The sequence below is a fragment of the Petaurus breviceps genome, unplaced genomic scaffold (assembly GCF_028583685.1).
Source record: "Petaurus breviceps papuanus isolate PSGF00001 unplaced genomic scaffold, PetGlider_PUasm1.0 67, whole genome shotgun sequence".
NCBI classification, from domain to species: domain Eukaryota; kingdom Metazoa; phylum Chordata; class Mammalia; order Diprotodontia; family Petauridae; genus Petaurus; species Petaurus breviceps.
The window spans coordinates 28,587-49,109 of NW_027186446.1; the positions used below are offsets into that span (position 1 = coordinate 28,587).

At 37.5% G+C, this 20,523-nt stretch overlaps 1 protein-coding gene and 1 pseudogene across 1 annotated transcript in view; one reads left to right on the plus strand and one right to left on the minus strand.

Annotated features, from left to right (window-relative positions):
• The window catches only part of LOC138173916 (adenylate kinase 7-like), a gene marked incomplete at its 5' end in the record, with an annotated part of 125,895 nt that overhangs the window by 27,737 nt on the left and 77,635 nt on the right, over positions 1–20,523 (plus strand). The window contains one exon of the mRNA XM_069103966.1: positions 19,561–19,718. Within this exon, the coding sequence (XP_068960067.1) occupies positions 19,561–19,718 (158 nt within the window). The remainder of the gene's footprint in view (positions 1–19,560; positions 19,719–20,523) is intronic.
• Positions 1,294–1,931, minus strand: LOC138173898 (small ribosomal subunit protein eS1-like; annotated as a pseudogene).

Here is a 20,523-nt window from a genome sequence, read left to right on the forward strand (position 1 = left end):
GATCACTCCATTTGTTAGCCAGTACCAAGTAGTTTTGATGATTGCTGCTTTATAAAACAATTTTAGGTCTGGTATGACTAGGCCACCTTCCCTTGAATTTTTTTCATTAATTCCCTTGATATTCTGTACCTTTTGTTTTTCCAGATAAGTTTTTCTTTTTTCTAGTTCTATAATATATATATATATTTTGTAGTTTGATTGGTATGGCACAAAATAGGTAAAATAATTGTGGTGGAATTATCATTTTATATATTAGCTGAGCCTACCCCTGAGCAATTAATGTTTTTCCAATTATTTAGACCTGACTTTAATTGTGTGAAAAATATTTTGTAATTGTGTTCATGTAATTGCTGGATTTGTCTTGGCAGGTAGACTTTCAAGTATTTTATATTGTCCACAGTAAATTTAAATGGAATTTCTCTTTCTATCACTTGCTATTGAGCTTTGTTAATAACATATAGAAATGCTGGTGTGGGTTTATTTTCTATCCTGCAACTTTGCTAAAGTTGTTAATTATTTCAAGTAGTTTTTTAGTTGATTCTCTAGGGTTCTTTAAGTATACCATTATATCATCTACAAAGAGCGATAGCTTTGTTTCTTCGTTGCCTATTCGAATTCCTTTCATTTCTTTTTCTTCTATTATTGCTAAAGCTAACATTTCTAGTACAGTATTGAATAGCAATGGTGATAATAGACATCCCAGTCTTATTGGAAATGCTTCTAGCTTAATCTCATTACATATAATACTTGCTATTTTATCTTATAAAGCTCTTTCCGCCTGACCCCAATCTATTTTTCCAGCTTCATCAAACATTTATCTCTCTTCTACACTCTGTAATCTTGTGATACTGGCTTCCTTTCTGTTCTTCATTTACAATATTTCATCACCCATCTCTGTGCCTTTCCAGTGTCCACCTCCCATGCCTAAAATGCATTCTCTTCTTATTTCCACCTCTTAGAGTTCCTTAAACTTAGTCCCTTAGTCTTCCTTTAAGACACAATTCAGAGATCTCCTGCATAAAGCCTTTCCTGATCCTTTCAAATGCTAGTGCCCTCCTTCCCACAGTACCTTATTTTAAGACTTTACTGCATGTTTATCATAAGCATTTATTGACTTTATATTTATGCCATATATATTTTTTGACAATGGTAAATTTTTGGTTCATAGCCATCATCCCTTTCTACTTTTGGGCCCATTTCATCTTCTGAAGGTTTTTCAGAGCCACCAGCTTCACCATGCAGTTCTATTAGCTTTCCCAATTCAGATTTGGGCTTCCTAAGCGTCTTGACTTTTTAGACAGCTACATTATAGAGAGGGTAAATGAACTGGTGGCCTTTTCTGTGTATTTTCCAGTGCTGTCTGGAATCAGTTTATTGACAATTTCTTTCAAGCCATTTGTCTGCCCCTCTTGGGTCATGATTTCCATCATTTTCTTAGGAATGTGACAGACCTCTCAATTAGGAATATAAGAGGTCTTATGAATCAGGTCGTTGAGCTTTTTGGTAAAACCTACACAAAACAGATGGAACATGTACCCATCGGTAGTTTTGACCAACATGGGCTTCAATCATGGTCTGCCACGTTTTGACCATGGAACACATCTTGTCCTGGGTAAGCTCTATTCTATAGAAATTATCCAAACAATTTTTACCCTGAACATCTTCAGTAATTAACTTGAACTTAAGAAAAGCAACCTCATCGTTGTACAAATCAGCAAGACTCACTTCAAAAACTCTCTTGAGACCATCAGAGGCAATTTTTATTCCTTGAGTCCTCATAACCCATATCTTGCCGATACTGTGAATGTTGAACATAGCTGGTGCTTTTACATCATGCCAATCCTTCTTTGAAAATGGATCAAGCGCTTTTTTTCTTGGCTCCTTTTTTTTTTGCCACATGTGGTGAGGTGCTTATTCTTGTCCACCACCATGATTCCACTTTGACAGCCAAAAAAAAAAGGTGCCATATATATTTTTATATGTACTTGTTGTCTCTCTAGCTAAGACATAAGTTCATTGAGCATATGGATTTATATTTTTGTCCCCAGGTCCTAGCACAGTGGTTGGTTCTTAATAAATAATTATTGATTGATTGACCTCTAATCCATACTTCATGTAACCACTAGGCTTATACAAAGGTCTAGCAATTTCACTCTTCTGCTCAAAAATATTAAATGATTCTGTGACCTCCCAACTAAAGTTCAGATTCTTTTGCTTGGATTTCAAGTCACTCCACCCTCCATTTCCAACTTTTATCTTATACTATTTCCCAGTACATGCTATATTCCATAACTAAAATGTTCTGTTCTTTTAACATATCTCTTTCCCATTTCTAAACCTTTTACTTATACTGTTCCCTGGGCCTGGAATGCCGTTCTCCACCCCAAAACTCCCTTCCCAGGCCGCCACTGCCTTCTGCGTGTTGTATTCCTGTATTAGAATGTAAACCCCGTAAGGCTAGGTACTATCTCACTTTCATATTTGTATCCTCAGGGTCTAATGCACAGTTAATAAATGCTTATTCATTTGTTCATTATTTTCTCCCTTCCTTATCTATTAATTTCCAACTATCCATTAAAGCCCCACTTTTTGTACATCAGACCTCAACATTACTTTGTATATTTCTAAATACTATAAGAGTATTAGACATGTAAACCCTGTAAAAGCTAGGATTGTCTTATATTTCACAAAAACTGTTTCTCAAAAAAAAATGCCACATTCTGGCCATGCTTTTCCATACTGGTTGTTCTTCTAATTCTTCTTAATATAATAGAGCAGGAAGGTTTGTCATAGTCCTTGATCTTCACTGCCATTACCCTACTCTCTCTGCCACTGTCACTCTGCAACCTCTACTCCTTTGAAATTCACTATATCTTTCTAAATCATCCAGCCCAAATCCTTATTACCATAATTAACCAACTTCCAGGCCTCCCTCCTTCCTTTCTCAATGAGTTCAGTATGTAGGCTTCTTCTTCACACCAACACCTGCCCTCATATTTGGGACCCTAACTGTATACATTTATTTCCCCTCAATACCCTAGCCTCTCAGCTCATCCATCTCCTTTGAATAATAATAATGATAGCTGACTTATGTAGCAATTTAAGGTTTGTAATATGCTTTATGTCTATTCTCATTTTATTCTCACAAGAACTCTGTAAAATAGATGCTATTAATCTCCCCAATTTATAGATGAGGAAATTTGAGACTGAGAGAGTTTAAGCAACTTGTATAGGTCTTGCTGTGTTACGTGTCTGAGGCAGGACTGAAAGTTAAGTCTTCCTGACTCAGAGTCCATTTCTTTATCCAGTGCTTTATTATAACATATTATTATAACACCTTTGGGCAGTTATGTGGTGCAGTGGATAGAGTGCTGGGCCTAGAGTCAGGAAGATTCATCTTTCTGAGTTCAAATTCAGTTGTAGACACTTATTAACTGTGTGACTTCGGGCAAGTCACTTAACCCTGTTTGCCTCAGTTTTTTTATTTGTTGATGTTATTGCTTGTCTTTTTTTTTTTAAGAAAACCAATGACATCACAATTGATGTCTTGATTTGCAAGTGAACTGGATTTAAGTGAGCTCGAGTTACACAGAGTAGTCAACCTCATTCTCTCTACCTGAGTCATCGAAGTCTGGTGGCAGCACAAAAGTCAAATGATGGTCCAAGATTCAGGCAATTATCTCAGTGTCTTTGATATCTGGCACACTCTAAGTGATCCACAGCACCTGCTTCGGCTGCCTTCGTGGCCATTGGAACAAAATATTCTCATCTACCAAATCCTCCTGGGAAAGTTTTCACATGCTAGTGGTAGACGTCCCCCTAACAGGTTTGAGACCTGTCAGTCACTCTCAACCTGGTTTAGCCCATCTGACAGTTTACCAGAGTGTGACTGCCGCACATGCTACAGCTTCTTGGAGCCATGGGGGAGAGCTGGGTGAAAGGTGGACACCAGATATGGATGAGCAGCCCTGGAAAGGATCTGGCAAGCCCTCACACCAGAGGTGTGAGGCCTCCCTAAATACCTGGACCCTTCTCATCAGTAAAGCGAGTTTTAGAAGGAAATGGCAAACTGCTCCAGTATTTTTGTCAGGGAGACCCCAAATGAGATCATGAAGAGTCGTACAGAACAGAAACAACTGAACAGCAACCTCATAATCTCCATCTTCATTCCACCTTAACTATCTAAAGAGCACTTTGGATCTTACCTTGAGACTTAATGATGTACCCTGGATGAAAATGAGCTCTGAAATTCTCTTTTATAATCATAATTCCCTGCCCTTCTATCTCTTCCTCTACCTCTTACTTCAACAGGTTTTCCATTCTTCTTGTGACCATCAGCCTTTCCACCTCTCCTTCCTCTAGAAGACAATGTAGACTGGTTCACATAACTCTAACCTCACTTTCCTCTTAATGCTATAAGTAACTAGTTAATCTACATGCTATTCTCTCCTCTTGAATACATTTCCCTCTCCTCCACCTCCTCCTGCTCATGGTCTGCTACTCCTCAAACCTGGATGACACTTACCAGGCAGATCACTTCTCAATTTCTAATCTCAAACTCCTGAGCATAAACAGAAATTACAGAATTGTGCCAACTCCATTGCTATAAAGTCATTTGTTCTAGTCACAACTGGACTCTCATTGTCATTTGACTGTGCTAGGTGGCAAAATGGATAGAGTGCCAGGCCTGTAGTCAGGAAGCCCTAAACTAAAATATACCTTTGACACTTAGTAGCTGTGTGACTAGTTGGACAAGTTACTTAACCTCAATTTGCCTCAGTTTTTTTCCTCATCTATAAAATGAGGATAATAATAGTAACTGCCCCCAGAGTTGTTGTGAGGATTAAATGAGATGATAATTGTAAGTGCTTAGCACAGTACCTCCTGTATCTATCTTAACTACTTTTATTATTATTATCATCTCTATTATGCTTCTTAAAGTAGCATTGCACACCTCCTCCTGTGTCCATAACTCCTCCCTCTTTTAGAAGATTACCTGATTTCCTGTTTAACTAAGAAATTGAGACCATCAGCTATAGTCTGTATTCTTCTTTGTCCCCTTTACGTTATCTCTCATACTCTTCTCCTTTGCTACAGACTGTAAGGAAGAGATGAGCCTTTAATTTATTCATTTTTTCTTTATACTGAATCCTCCTCTAAGAGTTTTCACCTTCAGTAGTTCTGGTGGGGTATAGTAGATGGAGTGCTAGACTTGGATCCAAAGAAGATTTGAGTTTAAATTCCATAGTATAGAAGCTTTCTCATAGGAAAGTCACTCAATCTCTCTCAATTTCAAGTTTTTCAATTTCTTCATCTATAACACAAGGACAGTATCAATAGTACCTACAATACATGGTTAATGTGACATTTGAACAAAATAATAAATGAAAAAGTAATTTGAAAACTTTTAATAAAAATATCACATAAATATCATTTCTTACTATTGTCCTCTCTGTCTGTCTCTTTCTCATCTTAATTTTGGCCCTCTCTGCTGGTTTCTACTTTTCTATCCACTATAAAGGGCAGCTGGATGGCTCAGTGAATAGAGAACTGGGCCTGGGGTCAGGAAGACTCATCTTTCTGAGTTCTAATCTGGCCTCAGATACTTACTAGCTATGTGACCCTGGGTAAATCACTTCACCCTGTTTGCCCCAGTTTCCTTATCTGTAAAATGAACTGGAGAAGGATATGGCAAAACCTCTTCAATATCTCTGCCCAAAATACCCCGGATGGGGTCATAAAGAGTCAAGACATTACTGAAAAAACTGAACAACAAAAAGCTTACTCTTAAATTCTAATCCTATATCTCTGATTGCTTTCTGGAAATCTACTTGAATGTCTTGTGGGAATCTCAAACTGAACACGTCCGAAAGGGAAATCATTGTCTTCCTCCCCTAACTCTCCCTATGACCAAAACTATACATTTCTGTTGAGGGTACTGTTGTTCTCTCATCACCCATTTTTGTAGAATTAGAATCATCTTGAAAATTTCCCTCTCTTTTACCCTTCTACCCAACCTCCCTAACTGCACTTCACTAACCCAATAATTTGCTAAATCCCGTCCACTTTAGTTCCACAAATCTCTTCCTATTCCCTTTTCTCCACTCACATGTTTATTATCCTATTTCAGGCCCTTATCATCACCTAGTTGGTCTATTATAATAATCTTCTAATTGGTTTTCCTGTTTCTTCTCCAATCTGTTCACTATACAGTTACTAAAAATTAATTCTTTAATGCACAGATCAGTCCATGACACTCCCTTGCTGAAAAAGTATAAGTGGCTCTCCATTGCCTCTGAAATAAAATACAACCTCTTCTACTGTCATCTAAGGTCTGCTACAATCTGACTCCTTGCAAATTTATCAGCTAAATATTTTAAATTTATCAGCTAAAATTTCCTTGCAAATGTATCAGCTAACATAATGGAAAGCTACTCAAAAGCAGGATGCTTTCTGGCAAAGAAAAATCGGCAAATAATTGACATTTTGGCCCCCAGCATGAGGAACTCACCACCTCTCTAGGCAGCCTAATTCCACTTTTTGAGAACTTTAGTTAAGAATTTTCTTCTGAAAACTAAAAACAAATAAATAAATGATTTTTTAAGTGCAGTTCTGACCATGAAAAAAAGTCTCTTCTGACATCACATTGAGCCTAAATTGATGCCACTTCTACTCATTGCTCCTGGCTTTCCCTATGCAGCAAAACAAAATAAGCCTAACCTATTCTTCATATGACAGTCCTGGAGAGCAGAGAACTGACTGAATGTTTATCATTTCAGTAATTTGAAGTAAGGAGGTTTGAGAAGTACATACATAAAAAAAAAACATTTATTGCATAAGATGCTGTGCAAAATACTGATTGATAAACACCACTTATCTAGTGATAATATCTATTATAGTATATATAGTATTATATATAATAGTATAGTATAAAATAGCATATAGTAGTATAAAGTACTTATAATATCTATTATAGTACATATAGTATAATAGAAAAAGGTCTGGACTTAGAGTTACAAAGCCTGAGGTCTGGTGCCAGGCCTGATACTTAGTAGCTGTGTGACTTTGGGCATGTCATTTTATTTCTCTGAGACTCAATTTCCTCATCTTTAAAATGCTGATAATAATACTTACACTTGCTATCTTGTTGGTTCCCATGTTAATCTGTCATCTAATGCTGTCAGATTCTGACATCTATTTTTTAAAACCATAACCAAAAAAAGCACACATTTGATTTTGAAGTGTTCCTATTGACATGTGATTTTTAGAAAATAGGGATAATTATTTTTATATGTACCAATATATAAAACATTATGAAACTGCTGACATAATACCTTTCTAGAATCATGAATACACTTATTAGAATTATCTGAAGACCTATTAAGAATAGGATCTCAGGGGCAGCTAGGTGGCTCAGTAAATAGAACATCAGCCCTGGGGTCAGGAGGACCTCAATTCAAATGCAGCCTGAGACACTTGACACACTTACTAGCCGTGTGACTTTGGGCAAGTTACTTAACCCCAATTGCCCTCCAAAAAACAAACAAAAAAAAAGAATAGAATTTCAGCTCTGTGAGTTGGGATGAAGTATTTTCACTGTGCTCTCCCACTGTGCCTTCTAGAATTCTTGTTCTGTAGGCAACAAACTTCTCTTTATCCTACATATTTTCTTCTCCCACTCCTTCCATCTACTAGTTATTCCTGAAATTTGACTCCCCCAGACGACATAACTCCTTATCTATCCTTTCCAGTGCTATCTGCACCTTCACTCCTCTCAACTCACTGGTTGAGGATGGGGAGTTGTAATGCTCCTTGCTCCCTACTGCCACTTCCAAGTTCTCTCCTGACCACCATCTCTCAGTAACCTTTCTTCCTTTGAGGTTCATGTTATTCATCTCTACCACCCAATTAAAATCCTAGTAACTATTGTCTACACACCTCCATTTAAGTCCCCTCCTTTCCACTCCTCTTCAATTCCTTCCCACATGCTAGGAGACTTCAACATACATATTGACTTTCCCTCAGACTCCTTACCACTCAGTTTCTCAACCTATTCACTTCCCATGATGTATTCCTCCATGCCACCTCAGCTACACACAAAGATGATCATACCTTTGATATTGACATAATCCACAGTCTACTACCTCCATGTTCAAAAATTCTGAAATCCTTTTATTTTTATGAAATCCTTTTATTCTCAGCCTCAGTCATTCCCACCATTCCCCACTTCTACTCCTACTGCTCAAAAAATGTAGAGAAAATCATGGAACCATTCTACCCAAGTCCACTGCAGACTTTTTTTATGTAACCTCAATGGTACCCTCATTGCTGGTAGACATTGTTGCTAGATCCTAGCAACCTCCCTCTTCAACTCACTGTCCCACTCCCTACCGTAGCTCTTCCACTTTTCATCCCTCATACCTCTGATGGCTCTCCCTCCCTCAATTCTCATAGCTGAAATTCTTCCTTCATATTTTCCAGAAAAAAAAAATGGAAGCCATTTGCTGTGAGTTCCTTCTTCTCCCCTCTTCCTTATCTCTGTCGCTTTCTCCTTCTTCACCCCTGTTCCACATGATGAGGTGGGCTAACCCCTCTACCTGCTCAAACAATACTATTGCATCCTATCTCCCTCAACAGATTGCCTCCTCTGTCATCCCCCCTCTATTTTTTTCTCTCTCTCTTTATATTGGCTCCTTCCCTACTGCTTACAGATATGTCCATATCGCCCTCATCCTCAAAAAATTCATTTGATCTTTCCCTCCCCACTATCATCCTGTATCTCTTCTGTCAGTTTTGGCTGAACTCTTTGAAAAGGCCATCTACATTAAGTGACTCCACTTCCTTTCCTCTCACTCTTTTCTTAATCCTTTGCAGTCCAGCTTCTGACCATTTTACTGAAACTGCTATCTCCAAAGTTGCTAATGATCTCTTCATTGACAAATCCAATGGCCTTTTCTCAATCCTGATTCTCCTTGACCTCTCTATAGCCATTGACACTTGATCACCTTCTTCTTCTTGATACCCCTTCTCTCTAGGTTTTCAGGACACCATTATCTCCTGGTTCTCCTCCTACCTATCTGACCACTCCTTCTCAGTCTCCTTTGCTGGTTCCTCATCCAGATTTCACCCTCTAACCATAGGTAAACCTCACGATTCTGCCCTGGTTCCTTGTATCCCTCTATACTTCTTCATTTGGTGATCTTATCAGTTCCCATGGATTTAATTACCATCTCTATGCTGATGATTGTCAGATCTACCTGTCCTGCACCAACTTCTCTGCTGACCTCCAGTCTTATATCCCCAAATGCCTTTCAGACATCTCAAACTGGATGTCCAGTAGACATCTGAAACTAAACATCCAAAACTGAACTCTATCTTTCCTTCTCAACCTTCTCCCCGACCTTAACTGTTACTGTAGAGGGCAACACCATGCTCCCAGTCCCTCACGCTTGACAACCTCAGTGTCATCCTCAGCTCCTCATTATCTCTCACTTCCAATATTCAATCTGTTGCCAAGGCCTGTTGATTTCATCATCACGTAGAGTCTCTCAAATATGCCTCCTTCTCTACTCTAACACTGTTACCACTCTAGGTAAAGAACCTTACACCTAGACTATTGCAATAGCTTGACTCTGCCTGCTTCAGGTCTCTCCCCACTCCAATCCCTTCTCCATTCAGCTACAGAATGGTTTTCCTAAAGCATAGGTCTAACCATGTGAACCACCTACCCACCCCTCAATAACCTCCAGTGGCTGCTCCTGGTTACCTCTAGGATCGAATACAAAATCCTTTGTTGATATTCAAAGGCCTTCATAACCTAGTTTCCTCCTACCTTTTCCAGTCTTCTTCTGTACTCACCTCCTTGCTGTCAAATGGATACATTTGATCCAGTGACTCGGGCCTCTTTGCCATTCTATCTAACTAACACTGTGCTAACACTTTACTAGATACCCCATCTCTTGCCTCCAGGCATTTTCTCGGGATGTCCCCTCATGCCTGGAACACTCTCCCTCTTAATCTCCACCTACTCACTTCCCTGGCTTCCTTTAAGTCCCACTAAAGCCCCATCTTTTACAGGAAGTCTTTTCCAACTCTTCTTAATTCTAGTGCCTGCCCTCTCTTAATTATTTCCTATTTGTCCTGAATATAGTTTGCTTTGTTGTCTCCCATGTTAGATGTTAATCATCTTGAGGGCCGCAACTATCTTTTGCCTCATTTTTTATTGCCACTGACACAATATCTGACACATAGTAAGTGCTTATTAAATGTTTATTTTGATTCGTGGGAGGTATGTCAAAGACAATAAGGTGATAAAGTGGCATACCTTGATTGTTTGAGAGCTATCTGTTCACAAAAATTTAGACATAGGGTTATAGATTTAGAATGGAAAAGATCCTAAAGATCATCAGCCCCCCATTTTATAGATGAGGATACTGAGATCTGGGAAAGTGAAGTGACTTTTCTCAAGATTTAAAGTCATTGGCAGAGTTAGAATTCAAACCCAACTCCTCTGACTCCAGATCCAGTGCTCTGTGCACTGCACCGCACTAATTTTAAGGACCAACCTTCCTGATTATTTGAAAATCCCACATTTCCAAAAGAATTTGACCTTGAAGTCACACTAAGGGGGACTGAGCCTGATCAAATAATAAGTAGAGATGAGACTAATATGTAAGGGAGATAACGAATGGTGGAGAAGGAATTTTACCTCCTAATTTAGGGATTTACATATAAGCCAAAGGTTAAGCACCTTGTAACAGGGGCCAAGTAACAGATAAATAAAGAACTGAAGAAAGGAGGGGAGCTTAGAACATATACCAAACCTCTTTTTTTAGTTGATCCTCCCACTGAGTAGCTGTATTAAATGCTTTTATCATAAAATCTTTAAATTCAGTTCATTACCATGAACTATGACTTAGAAGAGACAGGGTAAGAAAAGTTAGCATATTCTTCTAACACTGGCCCTGCAAGTTTGTATTGAGAAGAAAAGAATTTAATTTTGCCATTTTGGAATTGTATTAAAATATAAATAATAAATATTTATATTAAATACAAATATATAAATGTTAAACAGAATATTTTATATAAGCTTTAATATAAATGTGTTTGATTATATATTGCATATAATAAAATGCATGTACAAAAATGTAAATTTTATACAAAATAAAAAACATGACTAGATCATTTTTTAGGAAAATAAGAGGGATGGATAGGTGGCACAGTGCATAGATCGCCAGCCCTGGAGTCAGGAGGACCTGAGTTCAAATTAGGTCACAGACACTTAACACTTACTAGCTGTGGGACCTTGGGCAAGTCACTTAACCACAATTGCCTTGCCTTCCCCTCTCCAAAAAAGAAAAAAAAAAATATATATATATATATATTTTAAGAATTTTAAAGTAAACAATAGATTATTTTTTGCTTTTTTTTCTTTTGAGGGGAGAAGGCAGGGTAATTGGGATTAAATAACTTGCCCAAGGTCACACAGCTAGTAAGTGTTAAGTGTCTGAGGTTACATTTGAACTCAGGTCCTCCTGACTACAGAGCTGGTGCTCTATTCATTCGTCACCTAGTCATCCCATGAACAATAGATTTTAAAGCTTTGTGTGGGCTTAATAGTGCCATAGAGTGATTAATTAGGTTAGAATAGTTGTATTTAAGGGAACAGACTTTAGACTTAGAATAATTCAGAAAGTAAGTTTATATCACAGTTTTGTTACTTTAATGGCTGTGTGACCTTAGGTGAGTCATTTAAAATGGGAATTATAATATTATTTTCCAGGTTGTTTCAATAAAAACAGTTTATAAACTATAAGGCACTAAATGGAACTATAAATATTTGGCACAGAAAATGTAAGTGGTTCTAATATACATTAGAAAAAAACAAAAAACATTTATTATTATTAAAAAACAAAATTTTTGTTTCACAGGACGACCTTGAAATTCCCTTTAGTGAAGAGGATTATCGTAGGAGAAAACCTCATCCTAATTTTTTAGATCATATAAATGCTGAAAAATTGGTTCTAAAAACTGGAAAAAATGTAAGTCTTAAATCAAGAAGACTATGGAGTGGAAGAAAAGTTCTTTCTGGTTTAGCATTTAATTGTTGTTAAATTTTTCCCCCTACCTCAATTACTTTGTTACAGTCTTTTAAGTTTTTTTTGTTTTTGTTATTTATTCATTCACTCATTTACTTTATTTATTCATTTGTTTGTTTATTACTAAATTTGATATGACAACTTAAATCCTACATTAAGGCATACAGGTTTTCTTGTCTAGCTTCTTTTGTGTCAAAGAAAGGTGCAATTAGAAAGTAATATATTTCTGTCTTACAGTTTTTCAATAAGACATAGTCTTAACATAGGGTTAGGAACCAGACCTATTATTTCTTTGGTTTAGGGAACTCCTGAATGAACTCCTGCTACTAATGCAGGTTGGCCCCTTGTCTGTAACTGAAAGTCTTAGGGAGCTTCCTAGAGCAGTGAAGGTTCAGTGACTTGCCTAAGTTCATGCAGTCAAAATGGGTCAGAGGCAGGATTAAAGCCCAGGTTTTTCTGGCTTCAAGATCAACTCTATCATTACACCACACTGTCTTTTGGTATTAACATACAGAAGTATGGAAAGTGACAGCAAATGGTTCTCAGCAGTTCCTACCTCCTGCTAAGAATCTGGTTCCTTAAAGAAATGAACTCCCTTAAAAAGTCCTAGACTTTTAACATATTAATTATTCCTCTTACTGAGATGGAAATGATGCAGGTAAGGGACTTATCCTAATAGTAACACATATATAATCCCCTCAAGTCCAAAAGCCTAAGAGATTCCCAGAAAAAGTCACTTACTGGTCAGGAATTGGTGGGGGGGGAATGGAACATACAGTTTGCTACAGATTGAGAGGTCCAGTCTTTTCAGTAAATACTAGTAGTTCTGACGCCAGTGGTTATCGATTGCTCCTCTACTCACTTCTTCCCAATCAATCTACTATGAGCCAAAGAAACTTGTTCCCTTTTTGTGCCTTCTCCCCTTCACGAAACTTCTGAAGCTATCCAGTGCCTCAGGGATACCCTGGGATATAACCTGCAGATGATGATGCTTATTGTGCCCAACATATCTCCTATACACTGAGGGTATAGACCTCTTAAACCTTAAAGGTGTGAAAATGGATAATATACATGCTATATCATTTGTGATTCCTTATGTTGATGAATTGGTGAGCTCATCCACAGTGTCACTAATCATTAAGCACCTGACATGTGCCAGACACTATTCTAAGTCCTGAGGATGCAGATTCCCCACCCAAAAAAAATGCAGTTACTGTCCTCAAGGAACTTACAACCTAATGAGGAAAGAAGCACACAAAAAGAAGCTGAAAAGTAAGGGGAAAAAAAGGGGGGTGGGAACGTAACAACCCACTTTGGAAAAGTGCAAAGGAATGCAGTCAGGTGGGAAATGAAGAGATGACTGACCTTAGCACCTCCCTTAAATGAAGGTTTTGGAAAGGTCTTTGCTTCACCCTCCAAAGAGAGGGTCAGAAAGTACTGATGAGATGTGAGTACCAAGGTTGATAAAGTCTTTCAGAATGACTAGTTTCCCTTAATTGGTATAAATTACAACTTAACCATTCCTTCTCAAGAGTGATACTTATCCATGTTTTCCGTAGATCTCTACTAAATTAGGGCCACTAATTGAAAGCAGTTGAAATGAGGGCTCTTCAAGTTTGAGGAATCTAAATATGAGTAGGAGACAATTAGTTTCTTCTACCAATTCCAGTTCTTTCATTTGGTGGTGGATGCCTTTCCATATGAATGGTTATATGGTAACCCTGAATCTTCACTACAATCAGAAAGAGGAAACCCACACACAAGACTTACAGGTTCAAAGGATATTCTATACAGCCAACTGAGGTCTGAGGAGGGCTAGAGATGAGAATGGGATGGTTTCCCAGCATTTATTTTGAGTAGGAATGGTCCAATCTCTGATGTATGCTAAAAGTGCTGCCTCCTTTGGGGGATTTCCAGTATTGTTCTAGGGAGCATGGGTGTTATCTGCTACTTCTGCTTCCAAATCGATGTTGGGATCTTTGAGTGAAGTGATTGGTTGATAGGGATGATAGTATGAAAGTGGAAGTTTCCCTGATTTACTCAAAGTTGACAGTGGTGCCAAGATGGACATTTTATGAGGTTATAAAAGACTTTGGCTAGTTTAAGGAGTAGAAGAAAAAAGTAAAGTGTAATTAGTACTTTTTAAAAATTCAATTTGTATTTACTTTCTGAATTTATTCCCTTCTGCCTACTCCTCCCTCACCCACTAAGAAAGCAAGAAAAAAAAACTCCTTCAAACATATATAGTCAAACAAAACAAATTCCTATGTTAGTTACATTAAAAAAACCCCAAACTTCAGTTTGCACTCTGAGGCCATCACCTCTATCTGGAGGTGAATAGCATATTTCATTTTGAATTCTCTGGAATGGGTTGCATTGTGTTCATAAGAGTTCCTAAGGCTTTCAAAGTTGTTTATCTTTACAGTATGTTGCATAATTTGTTCTGATTTTAGCTCATTTAATTTTGTATCAGTTCATACAAATCTTCATAGGTTTTTCTAAAACCATCCCCTTCATCATTTCTTATAGTACAATAGCAATACTTCATTTACATATCATATAACTTGTTTAGCAATTCCCCACTTGATTAATAACTTCTCACTTTCCAATTCTTTACCACCATGAAGAGTTGCTACACGTAATTTGTTATGTGTGAGTCCTTTTCCCCTTTCTTTGACCTCTCTGGGGTATAGACCTAGTAGTGGCTATCACTGGGTCAGAAGATATAGACACTTTAATAGCTTTGGGCATTGTTCTAAATTGCTTTCTGGAATGACTAGACCAGTTCAGAGTTCTTACCAACATTGCTTTAATTTGACTGTTTTTCCATAGCCCCTCCAGAATGTAATTCTTTTTCTTGTCAACTTTTACAGTCTTAAGCTGGTACCTCAGAGCTGTTTTAGTTTGTATTTTTCTAGTTATTAGTGTTTTAGAACATTTTGATATGCCTATCAATAGCTTGGATTTCTTTCTCTAAGAACTGCCTATTCATATCCTTTGACCATAGGGAATAGTCTTTATTCTTATAAATTTGGATTAATTCCATTCATATCTTAGAAGGCAGATAACATTTAATGGGATATATGCCAATTACCTAGGAAGTATGAGGAATATGGCTTTGGATTGCTCTCTCGAGTGAGGTATAAAATCCTAGTAGAAATGTTTATGGTTTTCATTTTTTCACTTTGGATTCTACATGTGAAATGCTAATTCAGATTCCATAGAGTAGAAAGAACTTCTAGTAAATTAAGATATTAATTAAATTAAAGATATTAATAAGATGATAAAAGATATTTATTAATACAGTTATGTATAAATTTATATGCATGTGTGTATTGTTTAGCAGACAATATCAATTTATGTTCTCAGAGTAAAGAATTAAAGCACTTGCAATTACAAAATTCTAAGAAGTAATATATTCTGTAAGAAAGGGGTATAGACCTAAAGAGATCAGTGGAAAGCACTGTAGCAATTAAAGATTTGTTGGCCTAAAGAACATGCATAGAGGAACCATTCAATATATTAGAGGTCATCCTCTAAGAATAATTTAGGATTATAAAACAAAATTATTAGTGATATGCCACATCTTAATCTAACTGGGTACAATATAAAAATGATAATTTAATATATATGCTAACTATATACATAGAACTTTCTCCTCTTTTCCAATTCATTTCCTCATCCCAAAAGCTAAATATATAACTATACACACAGTGTCCTGCAATCCTAACTTCCCATTAGTCATTTCTGTCTTTATCTTGGTTACTTCTTCATTCGGCCTTTATTAAATCCCAAAGGGGAACCATCTTGGGGTTTCATGTTTCAAAACATATAAATCATTTTAAGCTTATTGTATCACCTGTCACTGGCAGATCAGTAGATGAACCAACCCCCTCTGCCTCCTGCTTCTCAAACCATAGACCCTAAGCATGTATTTGATTCTTTTTTCAATAGCCCATGGTGAGTAAGAATAAAATGGGAAAACATTTATTGTTACTTATTATGTGCCAAGTGCTATGCTAATTGCTGGTGATACAAATAGAAAAAGTAAGAGTACCTGCTTTCGGAGAGTTCACATTGTTATTCAGGGAAACAACACATATATGTACATATACATACACATATATGTCACATATGTGTGTGACACACATATACATGTGTACGTGCATACATGTGAGAGTTAAAACTATAGAGAGACTGGGAAGGCCTGTTGGCCAGGGCAGCAGCCAGGGTGATGACACTGGGTGTGAGTTGCCATGTACACCTCTGTTCTGAACCAGGCTTGACTTTGACTCCAGACTAGAATGAAATGAGACACTTGTAGATCATCTAACATTTAACAAAAGGAGGCTTACTTAGTAAGAGCTTGAAAAGGATGTATTTCATAAGGATGTAGCATTGATTCATTTGGACTCAGCTCCCCAACCTCCTCATTTACCACAGTGGCATGCCTAGTGTAATTCTGGGCAACCTCGCAGAACTTCAGTTTCCTCATCTTAAAAACAGCACCTACCTCACAAGAGTTACATGAGACTCAAATGAGATACTATATGTAAAATACTTTGCAAACCTTACAAGTCCTATATAAATGTCAACTATTATTATAGAATAGTCTTACTTTTAACAAGGCAACATTCTGTCTGTGCAGAATACAGCATTGGAAAGAAAGTTTTTGCTTAGAAGGTCTCCCATTCATGCCTAAAAGGACACATGACCAGTTGTTAGGTTTTTTTCCCACATGAAGTGAGAATGAAGCTAACAAATTGAGAACAGTAGTTAAAAGGTGACACCAAGTGGTTTGAAGGGATATTACAAGTAATAAAAAACTGGACTAGATTTATCAATAAAACTGATCAAACTTACTTAATAAAATAATGTCATGGACTCCTGTCTCAAGAAACAAACAAAAACCTCCCAATATTTTTTAACATCATTATTCTGTGAGTGAGGCTATATGGCTACAAGTTATAAAAGAGCACAGTCTCTAAAGAAGCAGAATTTCAGGTGACCCAAAGGGTAGTCGAGAGGTGAAAGAATAAGTTAGCTACAGAATATTGTCAACAATGATTCACTCATAAGAAATTACAAAGATCATAAGATTATAAATCTACAGCTGGAAGAGATCTCAGAAATCCTCTAATTCAATCCCTTCATTTTACCAGTGAGGAAACTAAGACCCAAAGAGGCCAAGTGTCACACAGATGCATCAGATGAGTAATATAAACCCATATTCCTCTTACCCCAAAGCCAGTACTCTTTCCAAAGTTCTGTGCAGCCTCTAGGAAATGAACATTTAGGAAAGTAGGTGGATTTGCCATATATTGAAAGCAAAGTGCAACAGATGAACAGTGTGAGTGTTGCACCAATATCCCCATAATATCAAAATATCTAGAGGAAGCCCTCTAAGATGTTCATCCCTCTTGAGGAAATTATAAGAAAATATTGAAAAGAGTTGCAAAAGATTAAAAGGCATGGATATGTTGCCATTAGAGAGAATATCCACATCAATAAATCACGTATCTATTGAAATATTGAAGCATATGACTTAATTGTCACTTAAAAAGAACTTTTAACAACCCTTCCAAGTGTTACTCCTACTGAGTTGCCACTTAGGAGATCAAGGGTTATCTAACTAAGGAGGTTTCTAGGCTCTTTTGATTTCCTCACTAAGGCAACTGATTTATATTGATTATACTTCTTTAAGAAATAGCAATAACCTTTGTACATGCCTGTTATTTTGTCCATTTCTTGTTTTTTTGTCATCAGCAGCATAAATTGGTCGGGTTAGAGTTATCTCAATTTTATTCCATGTTTCATTTTTTTTTCTGTACCCTGATTTAGTATTAATTTTGGTTTTTGCTCTAAGTCAATAGCTACTGACACATTAGGTTGACTGTCTGTGGAGAATTAATGGGAGAAAATAGATAAGACCTCACAGTGTTTGTATGATGGGAATGATGCGGAAATGTATGGATAGGGCTTCAGTGGTAGATAGGTGACCAGCAAGATGCTGCAGTAATTGTTTTCTTCACACTTCTTCAAGGCCAAAACCTTAAAAACACTAGACAGCTTAAATACTTCAAATTCACATTTTTCAGTCCTCACTCTAGCTGACTTCATATCTGTCAGAGTGAATTCAAGCACCCAAATTTGTGATTCACTCTGACTATAGGGACCACCAATGTCAATGATTCAGCCTGAACTGCTCCCATATCCAAACTACAAAATATACAAGTGTTGATTCTGCCCATAGAAAGGGCAAGTAACTGGAGATGGTCGAAGATTTTAAATTTGTATGCAATACTCAGAGCCACAGGGTAGAGGAGAAAGAGTATCAGGACTGAGAGAAGGACTAGTTGGGGCCAGTCTTCTCTCTCTGTAGATTAATCAGATTGGGATCTCAACACCAATGTAAAATAAAGAGTCTGCGGCTGTCAACAACCCAAGTTTGGAGGTCTGTGCACAATCGGAAAGAGCAGGGATTGAGATAAAAATATCCAGGACTCATTGATTATTGTTGTCAGTCACTAAATCAATGCTGCAGAGATAGTACCATAGTTTTTATTACACTTAAGAGTGCATACAAAAATCATTGAGCCCAGATATCAGTTTCGGCAATCTTATTTAGAATGTGAATACAAGAGCAGCATGGAAATAATGGAGTTTTACCAAAGGCAGGAGGGGAAGATAAGGATATAAATATCTGGAAGCAAGTAACTGAAGGGGAAGATACGAATTTCTACATCAGGAAAGTCAGAGAACTAGCTAGTCAAAATTAAGCTAAAGTCCTGTATCCCAGCCTTGATCTTCACAAACTTCAGCAGGCAGTATGGTATGACCTTCTAGTTTCCAGCAATAATATCTGGAAATTTAATATAGAGACTGGGACAGTGTTTTTCTTAGTACAATGGCAGCAAGAAGCCAGAGCCAGAAATTCTTTTGTCAGAGGATCAAAAAGTAAAGGTAGAATCCAGAGGCAAGTAAAGGAGAATGTAAGAGAAAAATGCTATGAAAGACCAAAAGAGCCAGAGAAAGCTAAGCCTTAATAAAAATCTCGAATAAGCAGATAAACTAGCAAACAGAAGGAAGAATGAGAAACACTTCAGAGAGAAATTAAAGCACTTTAAACTACCATTATAACACAAAAAAAAGAAACATTCTCAACGAAAGACAGAATTCTCTGGACTCTCAAGAAATCATGGAATGATCTCCAGAGTTTGCAGTAATCTCTTACTTGCCCAATCTTATGGTCTGTTCTCAGTCCTCATCCTTCTTGATTTCTGTTGCATTTGGCACTGTACTTTCTTCTTGAATACTCTTTCTTTTTAGGTTTTCCATGATATTAATCTCTCTGGTTTTCCTCCTACCTGTAGGACTTCACCTTCTTAGTGTCCTCTGCTGGTTCCTCATCCATATCATAATCTCTGTGGTAGAAGGAATATCTGTTTCATTTACTTTTCAGGTGAGACCAAGAACCCCAGCAATAACAGTACATTACCATCACTCCCAACTACTAGTCCTGATTCCAGCGTACCCCCACAGACATCCTCCAAAGAACTGACCCCTGTGGAGAAGGAGCCCACCATTTCCACCACCACCAATACCAACTACAACCTGTGGGTCTGTCAGACTAACCTAGCAAAAGCAGCAAGGAGATCTGAGGGAGAGATGAAAAGTGGCATATAAAGGCAGGTTTTACTGCCACCGCTTTAACTATTACCTTCCCTCAGATTCTAACAGAGAAAGTCCAGAACCCTGTACTCAAAAGCCCCAGGAATAGCAGCAAACCTGCTTTCCCTCAGGCCATCAGCCCAGCTCCTAGCCTAGCTTCTGTAGCCATCATCCAGATGAACAGCATGAAATCAGAGCTCATCTGACCCCACCCTCACCTATTTACCTTACTTCAACAAGCAGTAATCTAGTTTCTGCCTATAGATATCCAGTCATGGAGAACTACTTCCTGAGGCAGCTTATTTTACTGTTGAGAGTTCTAATTGTTTGTTTGTTTTTTAAATTTTGATAACTTTTGTTTTTGCATCATTTTTATTTCCAAATATATCTTCTTTTTACTTCCCTACCCAGAGAGCTATTCTTTTTTTTTTTTTAAAGCAATTGGGGTTAAGTAACTTGCTCAAGGTTACATGGCCAGTTATTTCTGGGTGGGTGCTAAGTGTCTGAGCTCAGATTCGATCCCAGGTCATCCCGACTTTGGGGCCGGTGCTCTTACTTGCTGTGCTACCTGGCTGCCCCAGAGAGCTATTCTTTATGATATAATCCCATCTTGAAATTGCCTCTCTCAACCTACACTTGTACTACCATGTTGAGTCCCCAAGGAATTGTCTAAATTCATATTCTAAGGGTAACACTATGGGTAGCTACTTAAAACTATAGCTCATGAATCATGAAGTTCATGCTTCCCATTTAG